The sequence below is a fragment of the Hylobates moloch genome, unplaced genomic scaffold (genome assembly GCF_009828535.3).
Source record: "Hylobates moloch isolate HMO894 unplaced genomic scaffold, HMol_V3 SCAFFOLD_11, whole genome shotgun sequence".
In the NCBI taxonomy this organism is placed as follows: Eukaryota; Metazoa; Chordata; class Mammalia; order Primates; family Hylobatidae; genus Hylobates; species Hylobates moloch.
The window spans coordinates 15,143,560-15,167,260 of record NW_026652286.1 but is presented as its reverse complement, the minus strand read 5'-3'; the positions used below and the strand labels follow the sequence as shown (position 1 = coordinate 15,167,260).

Here is a 23,701-nt window from a genome sequence, read left to right as displayed (position 1 = left end):
TAGTGGCAAAAGCCAACTCCTTATCAAGGGCAGTATTAGCAGCTGTCAAACTAGTAGAGGCTTCTACTAATGTGGTTTAAGGATTTATTTAGACTTCATGGTACCTCACGCTGTGCAATCCTTGTTATTTACTAAAAACACATTTCTCAGCAAGCAGGTTCACCTCCTATGAACTTTTATTACTTTCTCCCCCACACATTTCCACCCAGTGCTATAATACCTGAAAGTCTACTAACAGGAAGACAAATACCACATGATCTCACTTATATATGAAACCTAAAAAAGTCAAACTTATACAAGTTCAGAGTAGAATAGTGGTTACAAGAAGCTAGGGAGATGGAGGCCTGGGGTGGAGGGAAGGGAGATGTTGATCAAGGGTACAAAGTTCCAGTTAGATGGAAAGAATAAGTTTGAGATCTACTGTACAGCATGTAGTAAGCATAGTTAATAATAATGTATATTTCAAAATTGGTAAAAGTAGATTTTAAATATTCTCACTATAAAAAAATAAGCATTGAAGTGATGGATATGTTAATTAGTTTGATATAACCATTCCACAACATATACATACACAGGTATATCAAAACATCACATTGTAGCCCATATATACAATATTTATTTTTCAATTAAAATAAAGATCTAAATAAAAAGTAAAGAGGCATGAAAATTGAAAAAGAAAAACTCATTGCTTATTTCTCTTTAATTTTTAACTTGCACAAACTATACAATAATACTATTTGACAATTGCCCCCTAAAATTGCCAATAAGTCTGTCATATAATCTTAGCTAAGCTTACATATATGTACATGTATATACTAATTTACTTTTTATGTGTTATTCATTATAAATATGTATATATACACTGTTCATTTTATATATAGCATATATAAATGCTTGAATAGAAACAGGTTAAAATGCTTTTATATCTTAATGAAAAAAATATACTAATGTAGTAAAGAGATGGGGATTGGACAGAGCACCTACCAAACTTTCTTTCAAGAAATATTTTGATAATCAATAACTTCCTATATAAAGTATATCTCTTTGATCTCTATTTCTAATAAGTGTTACTCATAGACAAGTTTAACAAAAAGCCTGGTATTGTTTTTCCATTACCCAAAGAAAGGGAAATCCATGACGATTTAGTCTCTGTCTAAGCAATAACTGTGCTTCAGACAGATTTATTAGAAACTCCCCCCAGATTAAATTTACATGTAATCTTGTTTGATGATAGGTCATTTTTGAAAGTGAAATGAAAAAAATATCAGGCAGGATATACTGCAACAGTCTCAACTGACCCCTAAATCATGACTCCTTACCAGAGGTTAAACCAACCCAGATGACAGAACTTATTCTACTCAGCAAAGCTTGCCAGTTGTCAAGACATTAGAGAGTTAACATTAATAGCAGCTATGCCTTTGGTGTAGTCCATGATTTTGGAATACTGTAAAAATAATTATGGTTTCTGATCTCAGTAGGAATCCCAATTTCAAGTAGTCAACCATTTTAAGTGTTCTAATGCTTCCTTAGGGGATGGTTATCATAAAGCCACACTGAAAGGGATAACGTTAAGGCTAGAGGAAATATCCTAGCTAATCTTTATGACATACAGTCCTGGCCCCCATGATATCCAAAAAGCCAAATCTTTGAAGAAATTTAAAAAGGCTGTTTTGGAATGCCTACAACTGGCTCCAGAGTCTGAAGAAAAAACATAATAATAAATTACAAAAAGAAAATCTCTTTCAGGACAGACACTTGGTGGCACCAGAGGACCTCAATGGAACTTTGTAAAAATTTTATAGGAAATTACCCCTCAGAGCAAGGACAAACTGAACATTATATTCAATTAGCATTGGTGGTGAAATTTTACTAAAATTGCCGAGGATGTCTCTGGTATACAGCTGCCATTAGCACTGTCTTGGTAAAACTGTTATCCTTGTAAATCCAAGCCTTAGAGTCTCTATAAACACTTTCAAATGGATTTCCTAAAATTAACCCCTAGAACAGGTTCTGAATATGTTCATCATTGCTTCCATCTTCTCAGGATGAACTAAAACTTCTTGCCAGAGAGCTACAGTTCTGTGAGTAGAAAAACAAATTACTTGATTTTGTGTTTCCAACCTGAGGATCTCGAGGGACAGGGTTACTCAATTTACTGGGACTGTCATTAGAGAACTTTGCAAAACCTTGTCATTTATTTATAAATTCATTGCCCCCATCATCCTCAAACTTGAAGAAAAGTAGAGAGGACTAATGGCACACTGTATCTGACACTCTTAAACTTCCACGACCAAGAAGGTTACCTCTAACTCATAACACCATGAAGTCCATACTCCCCTATATTGATTGGCTTTTACCATATAAACTTGTTAAGAGTTTGCCCTACGAAGTTAGCTACTTCTCCCCTGATTTTGGACATTTCTTTACTTCAGGCAAATGTGGCAAAGTACTCCAAGGGACTAATGTAATATGTTTCAGAGTCTTATCACAAACAGATAAAAGTTGCTTTTCTTCTATATGACCAAAAGCTCAGAGGTAGTGTCTTCTAGAAATGACCTGAGAGAAAAAACAAACATCCTGAAACCATGTTGGAAATAATCCTACCAAGAACTGCTAGCACAGTAGCTAAACCCCCGGGGGACAGATCCTTGAATTCATGTCTCCCAGATGAACAGACACTAGGTTTCACTAATACATGGAATGCCATTCCATCAAGAAATTTAAATCTACGGAGTCTTGAGAAAGCTTCAGAAGCAGACATATTCAGAAAGAAACAGCTACCATTCAAGAGGTATGGATCAAGACAGCCTCTACACAAGACCTACAGAGTCTGTTTTTATATGGCCTGTGAGCCAGGAATGGTTCTTATATTTTTAATGGGTTAAAAAGAAAAATAAAAAAATAACATTTCAAATCACCTGAATATTGTATAAAATATAAATCTTAGTGTCCATAACATTTTTAGGAACACAGCCACGCTGATTCATGTAAGTACTGTCCATGGCTGCTTTTACACTATAACAACAGAGTTGAATGGTTGTGACAGAGACCATACCGTCCACAAAGCCTGAAATATTTACTATACGGCTCTGTACATAAAAAGCCTGCTAACACCCTACCTAAATAATCAGAGCTAAAGATTGCAATGCTTTTATTTGCAGGCTTTTGTTCTTTATTTTCTGAGGTACTTTCTTTCCCCTTTCTTAATCCAGCCCCTTAAGTGAGTAAAAACATATTATTTATTAACCATGATGGTTTCAAAGGTCCTTATTCTTAATATTGCTCCCTACATTCTTGGCCACTCTATGGTGTGAGTCCAATTACTAATGGAAATTTTTGATTTGGGGATGGCCTCTGTTCTCTTGGTTTAATACAGGTATTCCTGGCTGCTGGCTTAAAAGTGATCTACAAGTTCTGATAATAAACTTTTCCTTAGTGTTTTTCCACGTTGGTGTGTTCAGAAGTGTAACTTCTGGAGTCTTAAGTACTGTTGCATAGCCACTGTCCTATAAAATGATCCAACAAATTATGATCCAACAAAAGGAAAAATTGATACACACACACACACACACACACACACACACATCACCAGAAACCACCTACATGCCATCATGACTCTTCATCAAGCAGCATAAATCTTGATTGATCACATCCTAAATAATAACGGTTTATTTTATTTTCCAGCTTAGGTTGAAGAAGCAAAAGGGGACTGAGAACTGAAACCACCTGCATCAATATAATAGAGATATTCAGAGTAAGAACTGAGAATACCTGTGTCAACACAACTTAGTTTTTGTTCCAGGAAACCTTTGCCCAGTAAATATAAGACTATAAAAACCAATAAATTATATCACTGTTTGTTTCAGGCAACTGCTGCAAAACAACTTATCTGAGACAATAGTTTATTTGGGTAAACATCTGGTTTATCAAACAACTATTTATTCTCAAGAGTAGCTTCAAGAGCCTCAATGTTGCCACATTCACAATCCTAAAATACTACATTACAAAATTTGCCCAATCCCCATCAATATCCTCCCTTAAAAGATCTGCCTAAATCTACTTGGACCTAGACCCTATAACCCTCTACATAGTCCAATACTGATTTGCACCTTTTGAAATACTAAGACTCTGTAAAAGTAGTGTTTTCACTTACTGCAATGAGTTTCAGTAAACACACCTGCTTTATTAACAAGTTGTTTGGTGATATTTGAGGGAATGCAACCAGGCAGTTCTAATTTACACTGCTAACAACATATGAAAGTTCTTGTTTTTCTAAAAGTTGGTAAAGGTAGGAATCTGGCTTTTTCTTCAGATGGAATCCAGCTTTAATACCATTTCTTGAATAATCTGTTATTCCCCACTGATTTAAAGGCCATGTTAACATTCACTAAATTATCTTATGTATTTGGATCTATTTCTAGATTCTGTTGTGTTCTACTAAATAACTATGTATACTGCACCAAGCTATTTTAATTATGACAGCTTTATATTATGTTTAAGAGTCAAGTATGACTATTTCATTCCTTTCTTTTTAAATTTCCCAGCCACTCTTGTATGTTTATTTCCACATAAACCTTAGAATAAGCTTAAGTACCCAAAATATGTTGACATTTTAAATTGGATTTATTTATTTATTTTTAGAGACAGAGCCTCGCTCTGCACCCAGGCTGGAGTGCAATGGCACAAACATAGCTCACTACAGCCTCAAACTCCTGGGCTCAAGTGATCCTCCCACCTCAGCCTCCCAAGGAGCTAGGACTACAGGCACACACCACCACGTCCTGCTAATATATGTATTTTTTAATAGAGACAAGGTCTCACTATGTTGCCCAGGCTGGTCTTGATCTCCTGGCTTCAAGTAACCCTCCTGCCTTGGCCTACCAAAGTGCTGGGATTACAGGCGTGAGCCACTGCAGTTGGTCATTAAATTGGGTTCATTAAACTTACCTTAAGGACCGTGATAACTTTATGCTGTTAGCTCTATACAGAAACAAGATATAACTTTACATTTTAAAATCTGCTTGAAATTAGTTGTACTTAGTATTTACCTATTCTTTCCCTCCACAGATAGGTCTGTTTCAGACTTGTCCTTCATATAATTCAACCCTGATTTTACTCCCACAATCTGCACACCCTTTGGATCTGTCTAGCCTCGAAATTCCAATTAGTTCTAGTTTGGTCTATCCACTATCACCTGACTTCTGATTCTGATGTCACCCCCAATTCCTGTTTCAATATTACCAAACAATGAGAACAGAAATCAGCATAATTACACTTTCAGGTTTTAGTTGTTAAGATTACTCTGATGGAACAGCATGAGAAGCACTATCATAAATGCTTCAATACAGATAAAACTATGGAGAAAATAAGAGCTGCTACTATTTTTTAATATTTAGTTGCATTATGTAATAACACCCTGGGAAAATATGGTACTAGTTATGAGGTTTCATTGCTTTCAAAATATTCTCACTCCCCTATAACACACAATGTGTTTCTCAGATGTAAAATAGTTTTCAGAGTTATTCACAGTGCCGTATCAAAAAGCTGAACAAAATTCTTATTCTCAGTTTTCTGGAAGCCTAAATGTTACCAACAGTTTTAGTTGGGATTTTCTTGAGATTTTATCTAAAATAATCCACTAACCCCTGAATATGTTAGAAAATTTAAAAATTAACTTGACAATAAGGATTAGAATACATTTTAAAATAGATGCTATAAATACTAATCTGAGAGAAAAAAAATACTCACTTTATTAGTTAGCTTTCATACTGCTATAAAGAACTGCCCAAGACTGGGTAATTTAAAATAGAAAGAGGTTTAATTGACTCACAGTTCAGCATGTCTGCGGAGGCCTCAGGAAACTTACAATCATGATGGAAGGCGAAGTGGAAGCAAGGCACCTTCTTTACAAGGTGACGAAGAAGTGCTGAGCAAAGAGGGAAGAACCCCTTATAAAACCATTAGATCTCATGAGAACTATCAGAACAGCATGGGGAAACCGCCCAAATGATTCAATTGCCTCCACCTTGTCTCTCCCTTGACACGTGGGGGTTATGGGGATTACAATTCAAGATGAGATTTGCCTGGGGACACAAAGCCTAACCATAACACTCACCTTTTGCCATTTAAGTTCCTGTGTCTCCACAATAATTTTACCAATCTGCTCTTCATAATGAATTTCTGCTTCCTAAGTCAAAAAGAAAAAGAAAAGTGCTATAAAAATAAAGACTTTAAAACTTCCAGTTTCAGCTCTTTCTGGAGAGATAGAGAAATAGCATACTCCCACCTTTACAACAAGAAAAAAATCTGGACAAACTGCAAATTAAATAGACAAGTCCATCATAGAACTGAGGTCCCACATCAATCAAGTACCCAAAATCTGGATAGAGACAGGTGCCTAGAGAAACAGAACCCTGACATTTGCTTACCTGGGACATAAGCTACTGAAGACTGGTAAGAAGCTTCAATGAAAAGTCCTTAATAAATTGCTAAAGGTAGAATGTAGGCTACTGTAAAAATATGAATCCCTTGAAATAGGGAGATTTATACTTTCTAGCAGGCTTTTCTTCTAGGAAATCCACCAGGTGCTTACAGAAAAGGTTGCGAAAAATCCTATAAAAGTTTTCCCCTGCAGCACTGGCTATATAGGGGAAGAGAAGTCACAAACCATCTTCCCTATTTCCTCTACAGATCAAAACCCTTAATCTGCAGAGGGGAGGGCAACAGAAACTATAGCTAAAAGCACTAGTGGAAACCCTCTGCAGCTGGGCAAGGGGACCAAAAGTCATCACTAAAAATTCTACCTAGGCAGACCTATCTTCCTTATCTCCTCTAAGCAGCAGCTGGGAAGAGGAGGACTGGGAGAACAAGGCAACAACAGTTCTTTCATTGTGGGAGGGGCAGGAATACATGCTAGGCCCAGCATTACATACGAAGGAGGGACCAAACACTCATGAAGATCTCATCCTGAGACTCAGGTTCACCTAAGACTAAGGTTTAATGAGAACATCAGAGAATGCCCTTCTTCCCCTATCTCCCACCACCGCCATGCCAATAAGCATCAAGTAAAAAGAACAAGGAGATACAGCAAGGAGAGCTGCAAAGACAGAGTTTCTCTGGGAAGCAGGACAAAGAAAAGACCCAAAGACAAGTGGGGAGGCCCAATGCCAAGCAGGAAGCAGTCATTTAGAAATACTCTCTGGTTTTGTTTGAAATAATGTAATACTCCTGAATTTGCCCACATCATAAACATAAGTTATCACTAGAGAAATCTGAAGCTTCTGCTGAATAACAGGCAGAGTTGAAAACTGCCTGGTTTAAGTATTGAAGGTGTGCCTCAACACACACACACGCAGAGCCCTTCTGTGAAAACTAGGAGATTTTTTGTTTCCTTTGGTATTTAAAGAAATCTCTGTGATCACTAGCTGACCACTAATATTAACAGCAAAGTCAGTAGCCACACACAACAAATACAACAGACCTTACAAATTAGTTCAAAGACAAATTAGTTCAAAGACACACTAAACAAAGACAAGAAGCAGGAACCCTAGAAAGTGAGAAGAGTCTGATTTCCAGAGCTGCCATATATCCAAAATGTTTTTAACAAAAAGTTACAAGGCATGCAAAGTAAAAGCAAAGTGTAGCCCATTATATGGGAAAAAAAATAATGGAAATTATACTTTAGGAAGCCCAGAAATTGGATGTACTACATAAAACTTTTAATCAAACTATTTTAAATACGGTCAAAGAGCTAAAAGAGACCATGTACAAAAACATAACTGTTAAAAAGATAATAAACAAATGCTACAAAAAAACTTTACACTCAGTAATTTGACAACTTAGAGAAATTGGCCAATGTCTCGAAAGCCACAAACTATCAAAACTCAACCAAGATAATACAGACAATCTAAATAGCCCTGTAACTATGAAAGGAGTTGAGTTTTTAATAAAAAGTCTCCCAAAAAGAAATCTTCAGGCCCAGATGGTTTCACTGGAGAATACTACCAAATATTTAAAGAATTAACACCACTTTTACACAGTCTCTTCCAGAAAAATAGAAGAAGAGGAAACACATACTAACTGATTTTATCAGACCTATTTACCATAATACCAATACCAAAGACAGCACAAAGGGAATACTCTGACCAATACTTCTCACAAATTTTGATGCAAAAATCCTTAATAACATATTAGCAAACAGAATCCAACAATATAATTTAAAAAGTATATACCATGACAAGTGGAATTTATTGCAGGTATGCAAAGCTGGTTCAACAGTTGAAAATCAATCAGTATAATTTATTACATCAATACGCTAATCATATGATCACATCAACCAACACAGGGAAAACACTTAACAAAATTCAACATCCATTCTTGATAAAAACTCTTACCAAGTTAGGAATAAAAATATTATCCTTGCTTTTTGTAAAGAACATTTACAAAAACCCTACATTTAGCATCATACTTAATGGTGAAAGACTGAATGCTTTCCCTTTAAGATCAGAAACAATATAGGGATGTCTATTCTCATCGCTCTTATTAAATATAATACTGAAAGTTTTAGCCACTGCTATAAGTCATACCCAAGTAAATAAACAGATTGGAAAGGAAAAAATAAAACTACCTCTATTTGCAGATGATATGATTGTATGCATAGAAAATACTAAGGAACCTACAAAAAAACTCCCAAAAACAGTAAGTGAATTTAAGAAGGTCACAGGATACAAGATTAACACACAAAAAACAATGTCATATTTCTATATTTTAACAATGAATATGCAGAAACCAAAATTGAAAATGCAACTTATAATCACATCAGAGAAAATGAATTATATAAGTATACACTTTGAAAAGCATTTATAGAATCTGTATGCTAATATATACAACATAGATTAATTTAAAACATGCTGAGTGAAAGCAGCCTTACCCAAAAGAATACACAATGATGATTCCATTTAAATGAAATGGTAGAATAAAAAAAACTAATTGAGTAGGGTAAAAAATAAGAGAGAAATTATCTCTTGGGGTGGGCATTAAGGATAGAATTTGCCTGGGAAGAGGCATGAGGGAGCTTTCTATGTTGATGAAAATATTTTACATCTTGATAAGGTTTCAATTATACAGGTGTATTCATCTGTCAAAACTCACTGAATGTACAGCTGTGTACATTTCATTGTATACAAACTTTAATGTAAGGAAAAAAGCCGTAGAAAAATAGTAAACTCTTTGTAATGATATTTATTTTATTTTTTATTTTTTGAGACACAGTCTCGCTCTGTCACCCAGACCCAGCCTGGAGTGCAGTGGTGCGATTTTGGCTCACTGCAACCTCCGCATCCCAGGTTCAAGCAATTCTCCTGCCTCAGCCTTTCAAGTAGCTGAGATTACAGGTACATGCCACCATGCCCAGCTAATTTTTATATTTTTAGTAGAAATGGGGTTTTACCATGTTGGCCAGGCTGGTCTCAAACTCCTGGCCTCAGGTGATCTGTCTGCCTCGGCCTCCCAAAGTGCTGCGATTACAGGAAAGAGCCACTGCACTTGGCCCATGATATTCATTTTAAATATCAGGAGGAAGTATACTGATGTCTGCAATTTACTTTGAAATCATCAGAATGAAGTCAAAAGAGGGATAGATAGATATGTGATAAAGCAAAAATAAAAAAATTAATGTTATATGAGTGTTCACTGTAAAATTCTTTCAGTTTTGCTGTATGTTTGACAATTTTCATAACAACATGTTGGAGAGAAAACAAAGAGTAGATATTAACAGATAAAATATGTGCTTTTTAAATGAAATATTCTTCTATGACTCACTTTTTTTTTTTTTTTTTTTTTTTGAGACAGAGTCGCCCAGGCTGGAGTGCAGTGGTGCGATCTCAGTTCACTGCAAGCTCTGCCTCCTGGGTTCATGCCATTCTCCTGCCTCGGCCTCCCGAGTAGCTAGGATAGCTGGGACTACAGGCGCCCGCCACTGTGCCCAGCTGATTTTTTGTATTTTTAGTAGAGACGGGGTTTCACCATGTTAGCCAGGATGGTCTCGATCTCCTGACCTCGTGATCTGCTCGCCTCAGCTTCCCAAAGTGCTGGGATTACAAGCGTGAGCCACCGCGCCCAGCCTATGACTCACTTTTATGTCCTTTGCTTTATTATACATACATACACATATATACACTTATGCTATGTTACTCAAAGATAGACTTTCATGAAAGTTGTCTCATTTAGAACGTTTTTAGCAGCAAATAACAACAATAAAATCCAGCTCACAACGGCTTATGGGAGTTAGCATCTCACATGAACAGGAGTCTAAAGGTAGAGTGCTTCTACAATTGATTATTTCAGTGGCCCCCTCAACAATATCATCAATACTATGATTCTGCTCATCTTTCCATTTTGCCATTATCAGTGATTTTCATCATGCTTTCCACCCCTCATGGTTGCAAAATGGTTACTTTCATTTTAGGCATTAATGACAAGTCAGAGAACATCCTGCAGTAGAAAAAGTGTATTCTCTTAAAAAAAGGTTAACAAAAGCTTTCCCAGAAGCTTCCCAACACACATTCCCTAATATTTCATTGGCCATAACTGTGTCACATACCCTCTCCTAAGCCAGTCATTGGCAGGGGAAGTACATTGGATCTTTATAGGTGATTAACACCAGTGAGGACTTATCCGACTCACAGTCATGAGAGGTGGACCCTATTAAGAGGTGACAGCATGCTGGCAGTCCTCACAGCCCTGGCTAGCTCTCAGCGCCTCCTCTGCCTGGGCTCCCACTTTGGCAGCACTTGAGGAGCCCTTCAGCCCACCGCTGCACTGTGGGAGCCCCTTTCTGGGCTGGCCAAGGCTGGAGCCAGCTCCCTCAGCTTGCAGGGAGGTGTGGAGGGAGAGGCGTGAGCGGGAACGGGCTGCGCGCGGAGGTTGCCGGCCAGCTGGAGTTCCGGGTGGGCGTGGGCTTGGCGGGCCCCTCACTCAGAGCAGCCGGCCGGCCCTGCCGGCCCCGGGCAATGAGGGGCTTAGCACCCGGGCCAGCAGCTGCGGAGGGTGTACTGGGTGCCCCAGCAGTGCCAGCCCACTGACGCTGCGCTTGATTTCTCGCCAGGCCTTAGCTGCCTTCCCGCGGGGCAGGCCTGGGGACTGCAGCCCGCCATGCCTAAGCCTTACCCCGCCTCCGTGGGCTCCTATGCAGCCTGAGCCTCCCTGACGAGCGCCACCCCCTGCTCCACAGCGCCGTCCCATCGACCACCCAAGGGCTGAGGAGTGTGCAGGGCGGGACTGGCAGGCAGCTCCACCTGCAGCCCCGGTGCAGGATCCACTGGGTGAAGCCAGCTGGGCTCCTGAGTCTGGTGGAGACGTGGAGAACCTTTATGTCTAGCTCAGGGATTGTAAATACACCAATCAGCACCCTGTGTCTAGCTCAGGGTCTGTGAATGCACCAATCGACACTCTGTATCTAGCTACTCTGGTGGGGCCTTGGAAAACCTTGATGTCTAGCTCAGGGATTGTAAATACACCAATCGGCACTCTGTATCTAGCTCAGGGATTGTAAACACACCAATCAGCACCCTGTGTCTAGCTTGAGGTTTGTGAGTGCACCAATCGACACTCTGTATCTAGCTGCTCTGGTGGGGCCTTGGAGAACCTTTGTGTCAATACTCTGTATCTAACTGATCTGATGGGGACATGGAGAACCTTTATGTCCAGCTCAGAGATTGTAAACGCACCAATCAGCACCCTCTCAAAACAGACCACTGGGCTCTACCAATCAGCAGGACGTGGGTGGGGCCAGATAAGAGAATAAAAGCAGGCTGCCCGGGCCAGCAGTGGCAACCCGCTGGGGTCCCCTTCCACACTGTGGAAGCTTTGTTCTTTCACTCTTTGCAATAAATCTTGCTACTGCTCACTCTTTGGGTCCACACTGCATTTATGAGCTATAACACTCACCGCGAAGGTCTGCAGCTTCACTCCTGAAGGCAGCGAGACCACGAGACCACCGGGAGGAACGAACAACTCCAGACGCGCCGCCTTAAGAGCTGTAACACTCACCGCAAAGGTCTGCAGCTTCGCTCCTGAGCCAGCGAGACCACGAACCCACCAGAAGGAAGAAACTCCGAACACATCCGAACATCAGAAGGAACAAACTCCAGACGCGCCACCTTAAGAGCTGTAACACTCACCACGAGGGTCCGCGGCTTCATTCTTGAAGTCAGTGAGACCAAGAACCCACTACTTCCGGACACACTATGACACAGTTAGGGTTTTTCCACATGGAAGAAGGGAGGAAATCCATACCAACAGTATATACTACAAGATACATAAATGAGGAGAGATTACAATCTCTTACAGTAATATCTTTCTATTATTAAAACATATTGAAAAAGGAAATAAATGTACATATATACATTTGTTTTGGGAAGGAGTGTGCATAAAACATGCATCTCTTCTCAAAGCAGTTGGACTGAAAATGTACAAGATACTGTTTTCATCATGTAGGTCTGGTTCTCTTTTAACCACTTCTCTTTCAGTGGTTAGAGTGGGTTCTGAGGTCTTACCATGATCTAGATATTGTTCTTAGTACTTTTTATTTATTAATTGAATCCTGGACATAATATAATGAGGTAGGTTCTCTTACTATTGCCATTTTATACATAAGGAACCTGAGATAGCAAGAGGGTAAATAGGTTGCCTAAAGTCACACAGGAGGTAAATGGCAGAGCCAGTATTCGAACTCAGATCATCTGTCTCCAAAGTATTTTAAATGCTGCATTACACTACCTTGAAGAGATTGTGGATGCTGCAGAACAGTATGGATTGTTATGATATATATTCCTTTCCTTCAAAAACTTCATAAGTTAATCTTTATATCCCCTCAAATTTAGGAAACCATTCAAAATTATTTTACCTATGTAAAATATGCAAGCACAATCTGGTTATTTGGTGAAACATCTCAAAATAAAAACTAGAAATATTTGTTGAATGAAAAACAAAAGAATTTAAGAATTGCTATGAATTTTCTAATATTAATAGATACTTTTCTATATCAGAAATCTCTGTAATAGATTAAGTTGACCAATGTGAAAATCATGGTTCAAATACTATTAAGAAAGAGATTTGTGTAAATATAAACTTTTAGGCTAGCCCATGAATGTTAGAAATATTTATCTTGAGTACTTTTCAGACCAAGAAACTATCTGGAAGAGTGATTAGTATTTTCTTAGACAACATGAGAAACTGATTTGAGCAATTTCGTAGGAGGTGGATTATGAGTTTGAAAAGGAATGTACAAGTACCCAGTTACAATTTTGGCTGCTTGAACACGTGCCTGGTGTATGTACCTAAATCTGTTCAGGGTCAAGAATTGAAGAGGCCTGACCAATACATAGCCCATCTTGTAAAACTGCTGCCTGAAGCAAACACTTTAAAAAAGGCATGACACTTTCTAAAGGTTATAAAGAGTAAATAAACCATCAAATTACTCCTCTTTTATTGTTTTTGTAAAAACACTTATATCCTTGTAGTCCTAAGGCATCTAATAAAAAATAAACACTTTTAAGATTCTGTATTCTAGGTACTTTATTGAAGTTAGAGACTTTTTTATTAAATTTAATATTTTTTCTCATTGACATTTAATAAGAATTTTTATAATTTTTAAAAGCTGCTTAAAGATAAATGGAAGAAAAAATTAAAGTTCTAATAAAAGTTTTAATAATTTATAATAGAAAGCATAAAGTTAATAAAATCCTACTCCAGTACAAATATATTCTAATGCTATTTTTCTGCAATGTGGCTAACACCTATTTTATCAGTTTTCCATATGGTATAAAGATATACATTCTACAAATCATAATAATCAGAAAGGGGTATGATTCTATTCATACCATTTTTAATTTTATGGGGTATTGAAATGCTGCTTAATGTTATTTACCACATATTATACCATTAATTATCCAGTTTTCCCTCATACTTTTCTTATTTTAAACCACCCAAAACTCCACTGACTTTTATTTACTGCTAATTTAGAATTCAAAAATTTATTCTTTAGATATTTAACAAATTTAATGTGCTCTTTCTGAACTACCCTAATACTTTGCTCATGATTCTATTATGATACATAATACATACTATGTGATAATATAGTCATTAATTTGCATAGCATGTGATGCCCATTAAATTTTCAATTCTCTTAAGGCATAGATTGAGAAATGGCTTATAAAGGGTTATAAAATTAATGCATAATTTAAAAGCCTAAAAGATTTGTGGTAGAGATCTTTAATCCCCATTGTAGAGATGATCTGGCTCAGAAATATAGTTTGTTTTAAAACTTTCAACTTACTTCTGATTTTTAGAATTCAATAGATTTCATGTTGAAATCTGTATTTCTAGTTTCTCTTCAATAATTGAAAAAGCTGGATAGCACAGAGCTTATTTTTCTACATGCCAATAATTACTTGGAGCTGAATGGCAGATGTAGGTTGAACTGAAGATATATGCTTTCCAGGTCAACATAATTCCTACCTTACTCACATCACATGCGAACTACCTGAATTCTGAAGGAAGGTGTCTGTTACTTGTTACTCCTGTGCTATTACTGTGCATCCTCACTCCTTATCAGTAATTCTATCTATGTGTTAAGGACATGTATCAAAAACGATGTCTAACTTCTAAAATGCAGACATTGTGGATTCAATATAAACTATTTTGTTGATTCGGACTGTTAATTTGTAAATCATTATAAATTTTAAACATTCAATTTTTTTCCAATATTATCATTACCATTTTAGGTTCATACAGACAAAAATGAGTAATATCCCCTCTTATTAATTACTATACAGTTAAGTAGTGAAATATAGTTTAGTGAAGTAAGAAGATGTCTTTTTTTTTTTACTTTATAGTAACCCCCCTTATCCATGGGTTCACTTTCTGAGGTTTCAGTTACCCGCAGTCAACCATTGTCCAAAAATAGGTCAACATAATACAATAAGATATTTTGGCAGAAAGTGAGACCACATTTGCATAATTTTTATTATAGTATATTGCTATAATTGTTCTATTTTTAGCGGTTGTTAACTTCTTATATGCATAATTTATAAATTAAACTTCATTACAGGTATGTACACATCGGGAAAAACAGTACATATTGCACAGGGTTTGATACTATCTGAGGTTTCAGGCATCTGCTGCAGGTCCTGGAACTTATCCCCCACAAAATAAGGAGAGACCACTATATTTCGTTGTCCTACCTACTAGCTTATAAAACACTTACTGTGTTTTGCTCATTACAACTAAAGACATTTTGCTATCTAACCCTTTACAATATAGCTCAATTTTATGTTAACAACTTTATTCATTTCAGCTAACTTATTATACATGTTAATGGAAGAACACTGGACAAGGAATGGGGAGATGTGAGTATGAGTCTCTGGGTTTTAGGTTGGTCTAGAAGGTTGGTCTATAATTAGGTCACTTTCATCTCTAAATTTCTACAATTTCATGATCCTGCAAAAAGACTGATGATGTAGAATACATCTCCAAGATCATACAGAGAAGAGAACCATAAAGAAGTGATCCTGATAATCAGCATCTGATAGGTCACTAGAAGCTGAGAAACAGGCAGATCCACTAGCAGTCTTATGAGGATAGGCTTAGTGTTCAGGGCCCGCCAAGGAGGAGGGACTCTGGCAAATATCCTAGAATTTTAGTTGCAACCCCAAAGAGCTACACTCTTAGAGTACAAAGTGGAAATAAATTACTCCTTACAAAGATGAAAACAGCTTCCAGGCAGCTGAATCTCTGACTAGTAAAATAATCTGCCCAACTCCAACTTCCAGAAGCAAAAGTAAATCTCTCTAAAGAAAGATAATACCATCCAAAGCCTCAAATTTCCTTTACAACTTTTCATGCACAAAGTCAGTCATGGAATCAAAATTTACTCTACTTCACTGGAGAAAAGGTCAAACGACCAAAAACCAAGAGAGAAAGAGAGACAATAGAAATGGATCTACAAGAAGTCCAGATATTGGATTTATTGACATAGACCTTAAAATATATGTGATTAACATGCTCAGGGAAATATATAACAAAATGAATTTCCACAGAGGACTGAAAATTATAAAAGACAAACCATACGGAAATATTAGAACTGAAGAATATAATAAATCAAATTAAGAACTCAATAGATTGAGTTTATCAGCAGATTAGACAAATTGAAGAGAGAATTAGTAAAGTGAAAGGAAAGAAAAAAATAGCTAGACTGAAACATGTAGAGAAAAAATATGGAAAACACAGACAGAAAAATCAGTAATAATATAGAAGATTTTAACAAGATTGACAAAGTTGGTCTATATAATTCATATTCGCAGAACACTGCACCTAAGAAATGCAGAATACACATTCTTTTCAAATTCATCAGTGTTAGAATATTTACCAAAATCAATTATATGCTTGGCGAGAAAGCAAATCTCTACATATATTAAGTGACTGCAATTATATGGACTATATTATCTGATACAATAGAAATAAGCTAGAAATCAATTTTTTAAGTTAGCAAAAAATAAAATACCCAAATATTCTTAAAAGAAGTATACTTCTAAGTAGCCAATATGTTGAAGAAGAAATTACAAAAAAATTAGAAAATAATTTGAATAAAAATACAATATATAAAACTTAGGATCCAGCTGAAGCCATATTGAGAAAAATTTATAGTCTTATAAATGCCAGGATCCAGTCCAGGTTACCACATTGCATTTAGTCATCATGTCTCCTTAGATTCCTCCATTCTGTCACAGTTTCTCAGTCTTTCCTTGTTTTTACTGACCTTGACACTTTTGAAGAATATTATTGAGGTATCTTGTAGAATGTCCCTCAAATGGGGCTTGTCTGATATTTTTTCATAATTATACTAGCTGTGGGGGAAGAATGTCATAGAGAATAAAGTTCCCTTTTCATCACATTGCATCATGAATATTTGATACTCGTGTGAATCACTGATACCAACATGAATTATTTCTGGGTTTTAGGTTGGTCTAGAAGGTTGGTCTCCACTGTAAACCTAGTATTTTTCCCTTACATATTCTAGTCATTAGAAACAAGTCACTTATTCCACAATAGGATGGGGTGTTGGAGCATAGAATTAAGCTCTGCTTCCCGGAGGGAGGAATAGCAAACAATTTTGAACAAGATATAAAATCACTACAGTAAATAATTTGGAAAAAATATTGTGTGACTGTGTAACTACCTTGTTTCTCCTTAAAGTTTCAGCCATCAAATTTGGCATTCATCAGTGGATACTGCCTGCAGCAATTTTTTTTTTTTTTTTTTTTTGAGACGTTGTCTCACTCTGTGGCCCAGGCTGGAGGGCAGTGGCACAATCTCGGCTCACTGCAACCTCCACCTCCCGGGTTGAAGCAATTCCCTGCCTCAGCCTCCCGTGTAGCTGGGATTACAGGCACCCACCACCATGCCCGCCTAGTTTTTGTATTTTTAGTAGAGATGGGGTTTCACCATCTTGGCCAGGCTGGTCTTGAACTCCTGACCTCGTGATTCACCTGCCTCGGCCTCCCAAAGTGCTGGGATTACAGGCGTGAGCCACTGTGCCTGGCCTGCAGCAATTATTACTGTGATTTTCTAAGGGTGATTTTTCTATTTCTCCTTTTCCTCCTACATTTGGTAGCTGAAATGCTTTTGTAAAATATTTTTCCCAGCTGAGTGCGGTGGCTCCCGCCTGTAATCCTAGCACTTTGGGAGGCCGAGGCAGGTGGATCGCTTGAGGCTATGAGTTTGAGACCAGTCTGAGCAACATGAGGAGACCTCATCTACACATAAAATTTAAAATTTAGCCAGGCATGATGGTGCCACCTGTGGTCCCAACTACTCAGGAGGCTGAGGTAGGAGGATTGCTTAAGCCCAGGAGGTCAAGACTGCAGTGAAGCATGGTTGCACCATTGCACTCCAGCCTAGGTAACAGAGCAAGATCTTGTCTCAAAAAAAAATACTAAATAAATAAACAAACTCCCCTCTCCCCAATTTATCCATTTATTTAATCATTTATTTATATTAATAGGGGATCCAATAATATCATTATTTTGTGGTTCAAATTGCTCCAGTTTTAACCGTGGGAGCTCTTTCGGGCTGTCTTATGTATCCTTTTGACATTACTTTAAGTACTTCCTTACTTTCCAGCACTACAAGATGCCCAGCCCTGAAATAGGTCATGTCTCCTGGTTCCTTTTACTAGATAATAATATTTAGATCCCAAGATCTGGGTATCAGTTCTTCTAGGCCCTCTCAGCAGACAAAGCTAGAAAATATATGTATACACGCTAACCCATGTATACACATACGTCTATATTTATCTTTCTATCTGTATATAATTAAACCATGAATTTATACTGATATCTCCAATTCTGTTTTTTTTTTTTTTTTTGGTTTTGTTTTGTTTTGTTCTGTTTTGTTTTGTTTTTTTGAGCTGGAGTCTTGCTCTGTCACCCAGGCTGGAGTGCAGTGGTGTGATCTCAGCTCACTGCAACCTCTGCCTCCCAGGTTCAAGCAATTCTCCTGCCTCAGCCTCCCAAGGAGCTGGGACTACAGGAGTGCACCACCACACTCGACTAATTTTTGTATTTTTAGAAGAGATGGGGTTTCACCATGTTGGCCACGCTGGTCTTGAACTCCTGACCTTAGGTGGATTCACCCGCCTTGGCCTTCCAAAGTGCTGGGATTATAGGCATGAACCACCCTGCCCAGCCCAATTCTTTTTTTTTTCAACTTTAAGTGTCAGGGTACATGTGCAGGATGTGCAGGTCTGTTACATAGGTAAAGGTGTGCCATGGTGGTTTGCTGCACAGATCAACCCGTCACCTAGGTATTAAGCCTAGCATCCATTAGCTATTCTTCCTGATGCTCTCCCTCCCCATCCCTGCCCTAATAGACTCCAGTGTATGTTGTTCCCCACTATGTGTCCATGTGTTTGTATCATTCAACTCCCACTTATAAGTGAAAATATGCAGTGTTTGGTTTTCTGTTGCTGCGTTACTTTGCTGAGCATAACAGCTTCCAGCTCCATCCATGTCTCTGCAAAGGACCTGATCTCGTTCCTTTTTATGGCTGCATAGTATTCCATGGTGTGTATATACCATATTTTATTTATCCTATCACTCATGGGCTTTTAGGTTGATTCCATGTCTTTGCTATTGTGAATAGTACTGCAATGAACATACGTGTGCATGTATTAATATTTTTATAAAACAATGTTTTAGATTTCTTTGGGTATATATCCAACAATGGGATTGGTGGGTCAAATGGTATTTCTGCCTCAGATCTTTGAGGAATCGCCACACCATCTTCCACGATGGTTGAACTAATTTACGCTCCCACAAACAGTGTAAAAGCATTCCTTTTTCTCTGTATCCTTGCCAACATCTGTTGTTTTTTGACTTTTTAATAATCACCATTCTAACTGGCATGAGGTATCTCCAACTCTAATGCAGAAGCAAAGAGCTCATTCTAGCCTTCCCCTTTGCTTATTAGTAACTTCTTTCAACAGTGAAAAAATCTACCTACCTCTCACTACCGATTTGCTTATTTGTTCAACTCTAGTATACCTGTAGTTTCAGAATTGCTGACATGCACCCATCCAAGAAACAAATCTACCAAGTAGAAACATTGTTTATGTACCTTTCTTTTTGTCTTTAGCCTTACAGTATCCAGTCAAAATGCCATTTTCCAAAGTTAAGTCAACTTCTTTTCCCCCTACTCTGCTCATTGAGGTTTATGTTATGCATTTGTGAAAGTCTGTTACATTTTCATAGTATAAATTCCACACTAGAGTTCTCCTGCACATCCTTGTAAATTTGCATATAGTACAGTTTACTCCTTCTGGTGTCATTTTACAGGTTTGACAGAAGAATGTTGTGGTAGACCACTACTATATAATACACAGAGTTACATCATCCCCTAAATTTCTCATGCATTCCACATAGCAAACCCCTCTCCTATCCTCCAATACCTAGTAATCACTGATTTATTTTCCATTGCTATAGTTCTGTCTTTTCCAGAATGTCGTATAAATGCATTATACTATACAGCCTCTTGAATCTGGCTTCTCTCGCTTAGAAAACTTCATTTAAGATTCACACCTCCATTTTTGAGGATTTTTTTGCTGGGAATAGAATTCTAGGTTGGTAGTTATTCTTTTAGCATTTTAAAGGTGCCATTCTATTGTCTTCCAGGTTGAGTAATTATTACTGAGAAGCCCACTATCCATCTTCATCTTATTGTTGTTGCTTTGAAAATAATTAATCTTTTCCACTTGTGGCTGCTTTTAAGATTCTGTTTGGTTTTCAGTTCTTCCATGATGTATCTGGGTATGATTTTCTGTGTATTCATCCTACTGGGCTTCACAGAGCTTCCTGAATCTCTGGGTGGTATGTTTAATCCATTTTGGATATTTTCTAATGTCATGTAGTTCTACAATCCTATCTTCTGCTGTGTCTAATCAGCTGCTAAATCTATTGAGTTCTGAGGGGGAGGTTCTAAGGACAAATAGGAATAGCTCCAGTCTACAGCTCCCAGCGTGAACAATGCAGAAGGCAGGTGATTTCTGCATTTCCAACTGAGGTACCGGGTTCATCTTACTGGGGCTTGGCGGACAGTGAGTGCAGGGCAGTGAGTGCAGCCCACAGACCGTGAGCCGAAGCAGGGCGAGGCATCATCTCACCTGCGAAGCACAAGGGATCGGGGAATTCCCCTTCCTAGCCAAGGGAAGCCATGACAGATGACACCTGGAAAATCGGGTCACTCCCACCCTAATACTGTGCTTTTCCAGCGGTCGTAGCAAACAGCACACCAGGAGATTATATCCTGCGCCTGGCTCAGAGGATCCCACACCCATGAAGCCTGGCTCACTGCTAGCACAGCAGTCTGAGATCACACTGCAAGGTGGCAGCAAGGCTGGGGGAGGGGCACCCACCATTGCTGAGGCTTGAGTAGGTAAACAAAGCGGCCAGGAAGCTCGAACTGAGTGGAGCCCATCACAGCTCAAGGAGGCCTGCCTGCCTCTGTAGACTCCACCTCTGGGGGCAGGGCATAGCTGAACAAAAGGCAGCAGAAACCTCTACAGAATTAAACGCCCCTGTCTGACAGCTTTGAAGAGAGTAGTCGTTCTCCCAGCATGGAGTTTGAGAATGGACAGATTGCCTCCTCAAGTGGGTCCCTGACTCCCAAGTAGCCTAACTGGGAGGCACTTCCCAGTAGCGGCTGACTGACACCTCATACAGCCGTGTGCCCCTCTGAGACAAAGCTTCCAGAGGAACAATCAGGCAACAATATTTGCTGTTCTGCAATATTTGCGGTTCTGCAGCCTCCACTGGTGATACCCAGGCAAACAGGGTCTGCAGTGGACCTCCAGCAAGCTCCAACAGACCTGCAGCTGAGAGTTCTGACTGTTAAAAGAAAAACTAACAGATAGAAAGGACATCCACACCAAAACCCCATCTGTACATCACCATCATCAAAGACCAAAGGTAGAAAAAACCACAAAGATGGGGAGATACCAGAGCAGAAAAGCTGAAAATTCTAAAAATAAGAGTGCCTCTTCTCCTGCAAAGGAACACAGCTCCTCACCAGCAAAGGAACAGAGCTGGATGGAGAATGACGTTGATGAGTTGAGAGAAGAAGGCTTCAGAAGACCAGTAATAACAAACTTCTCCGAGCTAAAGGAGCATGTTCGAACCCATCGCAAAGAAGCTAAAAACCTTGAAAAAAGATTGGACGAATGGCTAACTAGAATAGACAGCACAGAGAAGACCTTAAATGACCTGATGGAGCAGAAAACCATGGCACAAGAACTACGTGACAAATGCGCAAGCTTCAGTAGCTGATTTGATCAACTGAAAGAAAGGGTGTCAGTGATTGAAGATCAAATGAATGAAATGAAGTGAGAAGAGAAGTTTAGAGAAAAAAGAGTAAAAAGAAATGAGCAAAACCTCCAAGAAATATGGGACTATGTGAAAAGACCAAATCTGCGTCTGATTGGTGTACCTGAAAGTGACTGGGAGAATGGAACCAAGTTGGAAAACACACTTCAGGATATTACCCAGGAGAACTTCCCCAACCTAGCAAGGCAGGCCAACATTCAAATCAGGAAATACAGAGAACACCACAAAGATACTCCTTGAGGAGAACAACTCCAAGACAATTTTTTGAAGGGTTTTTTGTTTCTCTGTCTCCTTCAGTTCTGCTCTGATCTTAATTATTTCTTGCCTTCTGCTACCTTTTGAATGTGTTTGCTCTTGCTTCTCTAGTTCTTTTAATTGTGATGTTAGGGTGTCAATGTTAGATCTTTCCTGCTTTCTCTTGTGGGCATTTAGTACTATAAATTTCCCTCTACACACTGCTTTAAATGTGTCCAAGAGATTCTGGTATGTTGTGTCTTTGTTCTCATTGGTTTCAAAGAACATCTTTATTTCTCCCTTCATTTCAGCAAAGTCTCAGGATACAAAATTAATTGTCAGTTTCACCAAAGCTGAAATGAAGGAAAAAATGTTGAGGGCAGCCAGAAAGACATGTCGGGTTACCCACAAAGGGAAGCCCATCAGACTAACAGTGGATCTCTTCGCAGAAACTCTAAAAGACAGAAGAGAGTGTGGGCCAATATTCAACATTCTAAAAAAAGAATATTCAACCCACAATTTCATATCCAGCCAATCTAAGCTTCATAAGTGAAGGAGAAATAAAAACCTTTATAGACAAGCAAATGCTGAGATTTTGTCACCACCAGGCCTGCCTTACAAGAGCTCCTGAAGGAAGCACTAAACATGGAAAGCAGCAACTAGTACCAGCCACTGCAAAAACATGCCAAATTGTAAAGACCCTCGATGCCAGGAAGAAACTGCATCAACTAACAAGCAAAATAACCAGCTAACATCATAATGACAGGATCAAATTCACACATAACAATATTAACCGTAAATGTAAATGGGCTAAATGCTCCAATTAAAAGACACAGACTGGCAAACTGGATGAAGAGTCAAGACCCATCAGTGTGCTGTATTCAGGAGACCCATCTCACGTGCAGAGACACACATAGGCTCAAAATAAAGGGTTGGAGGAAGATCTACCAAGCAAATGGAAAACAAAAAAAAGCAGAGGTTGCAATCCTAATCTCTGATAAAACAGACTTTAAACCAACAAAGATCAGAAGAGACAAAGAAGGCCATTACATAATGGTAAAAGGATCAATTCAACAAGAAGAGCTAACTATCCTAAATATATATGCACCCAATACAGGAGCTCCCAGATTCATAAAGCAAGTCCTTAGAGACCTACAAAGAGACTTAGACTCCCACACAATAATAATAGGAGACTTTAACAACCCGCTGTCAACATTAGACAGATCAACGAGACAGAAAGTTAAAAAGGATATCCAGGAATTGAACTCAGCTCTGCACCAAGTGGACCTAAGAGACATCTACAGAACTCTCCACCCCAAATCAACAGAATATACATTCTTCTCAACACCACATGACACTTATTCCAAAATTGACCACATAGTTCGAAGTAAAGCACTTCTCAGCAAATGTAAAAGAACAGAAATTATAACAAACTATCTCTCAGACCACAGTACAATCAAACTAGAACTCAGGATTAAGAAACTCACTCAAAACAACTCAACTACATGGAAACTGAACAACCTGCTCCTGAA

At 38.4% G+C, this 23,701-nt stretch overlaps 1 protein-coding gene across 3 annotated transcripts in view; it reads right to left on the bottom strand.

Moving 5' to 3' along the window:
• CCDC73 (coiled-coil domain containing 73) overlaps window positions 1-23,701 on the bottom strand; it is a 180,291-nt gene that overhangs the window by 111,053 nt on the left and 45,537 nt on the right. For all 3 annotated transcript variants that reach the window (XM_058446414.1, XM_058446417.1, XM_058446416.1), the window contains one exon: window positions 6,116-6,187. In XM_058446414.1, the coding sequence (XP_058302397.1) occupies window positions 6,116-6,187 (72 nt within the window). The remainder of the gene's footprint in view (window positions 1-6,115; window positions 6,188-23,701) is intronic.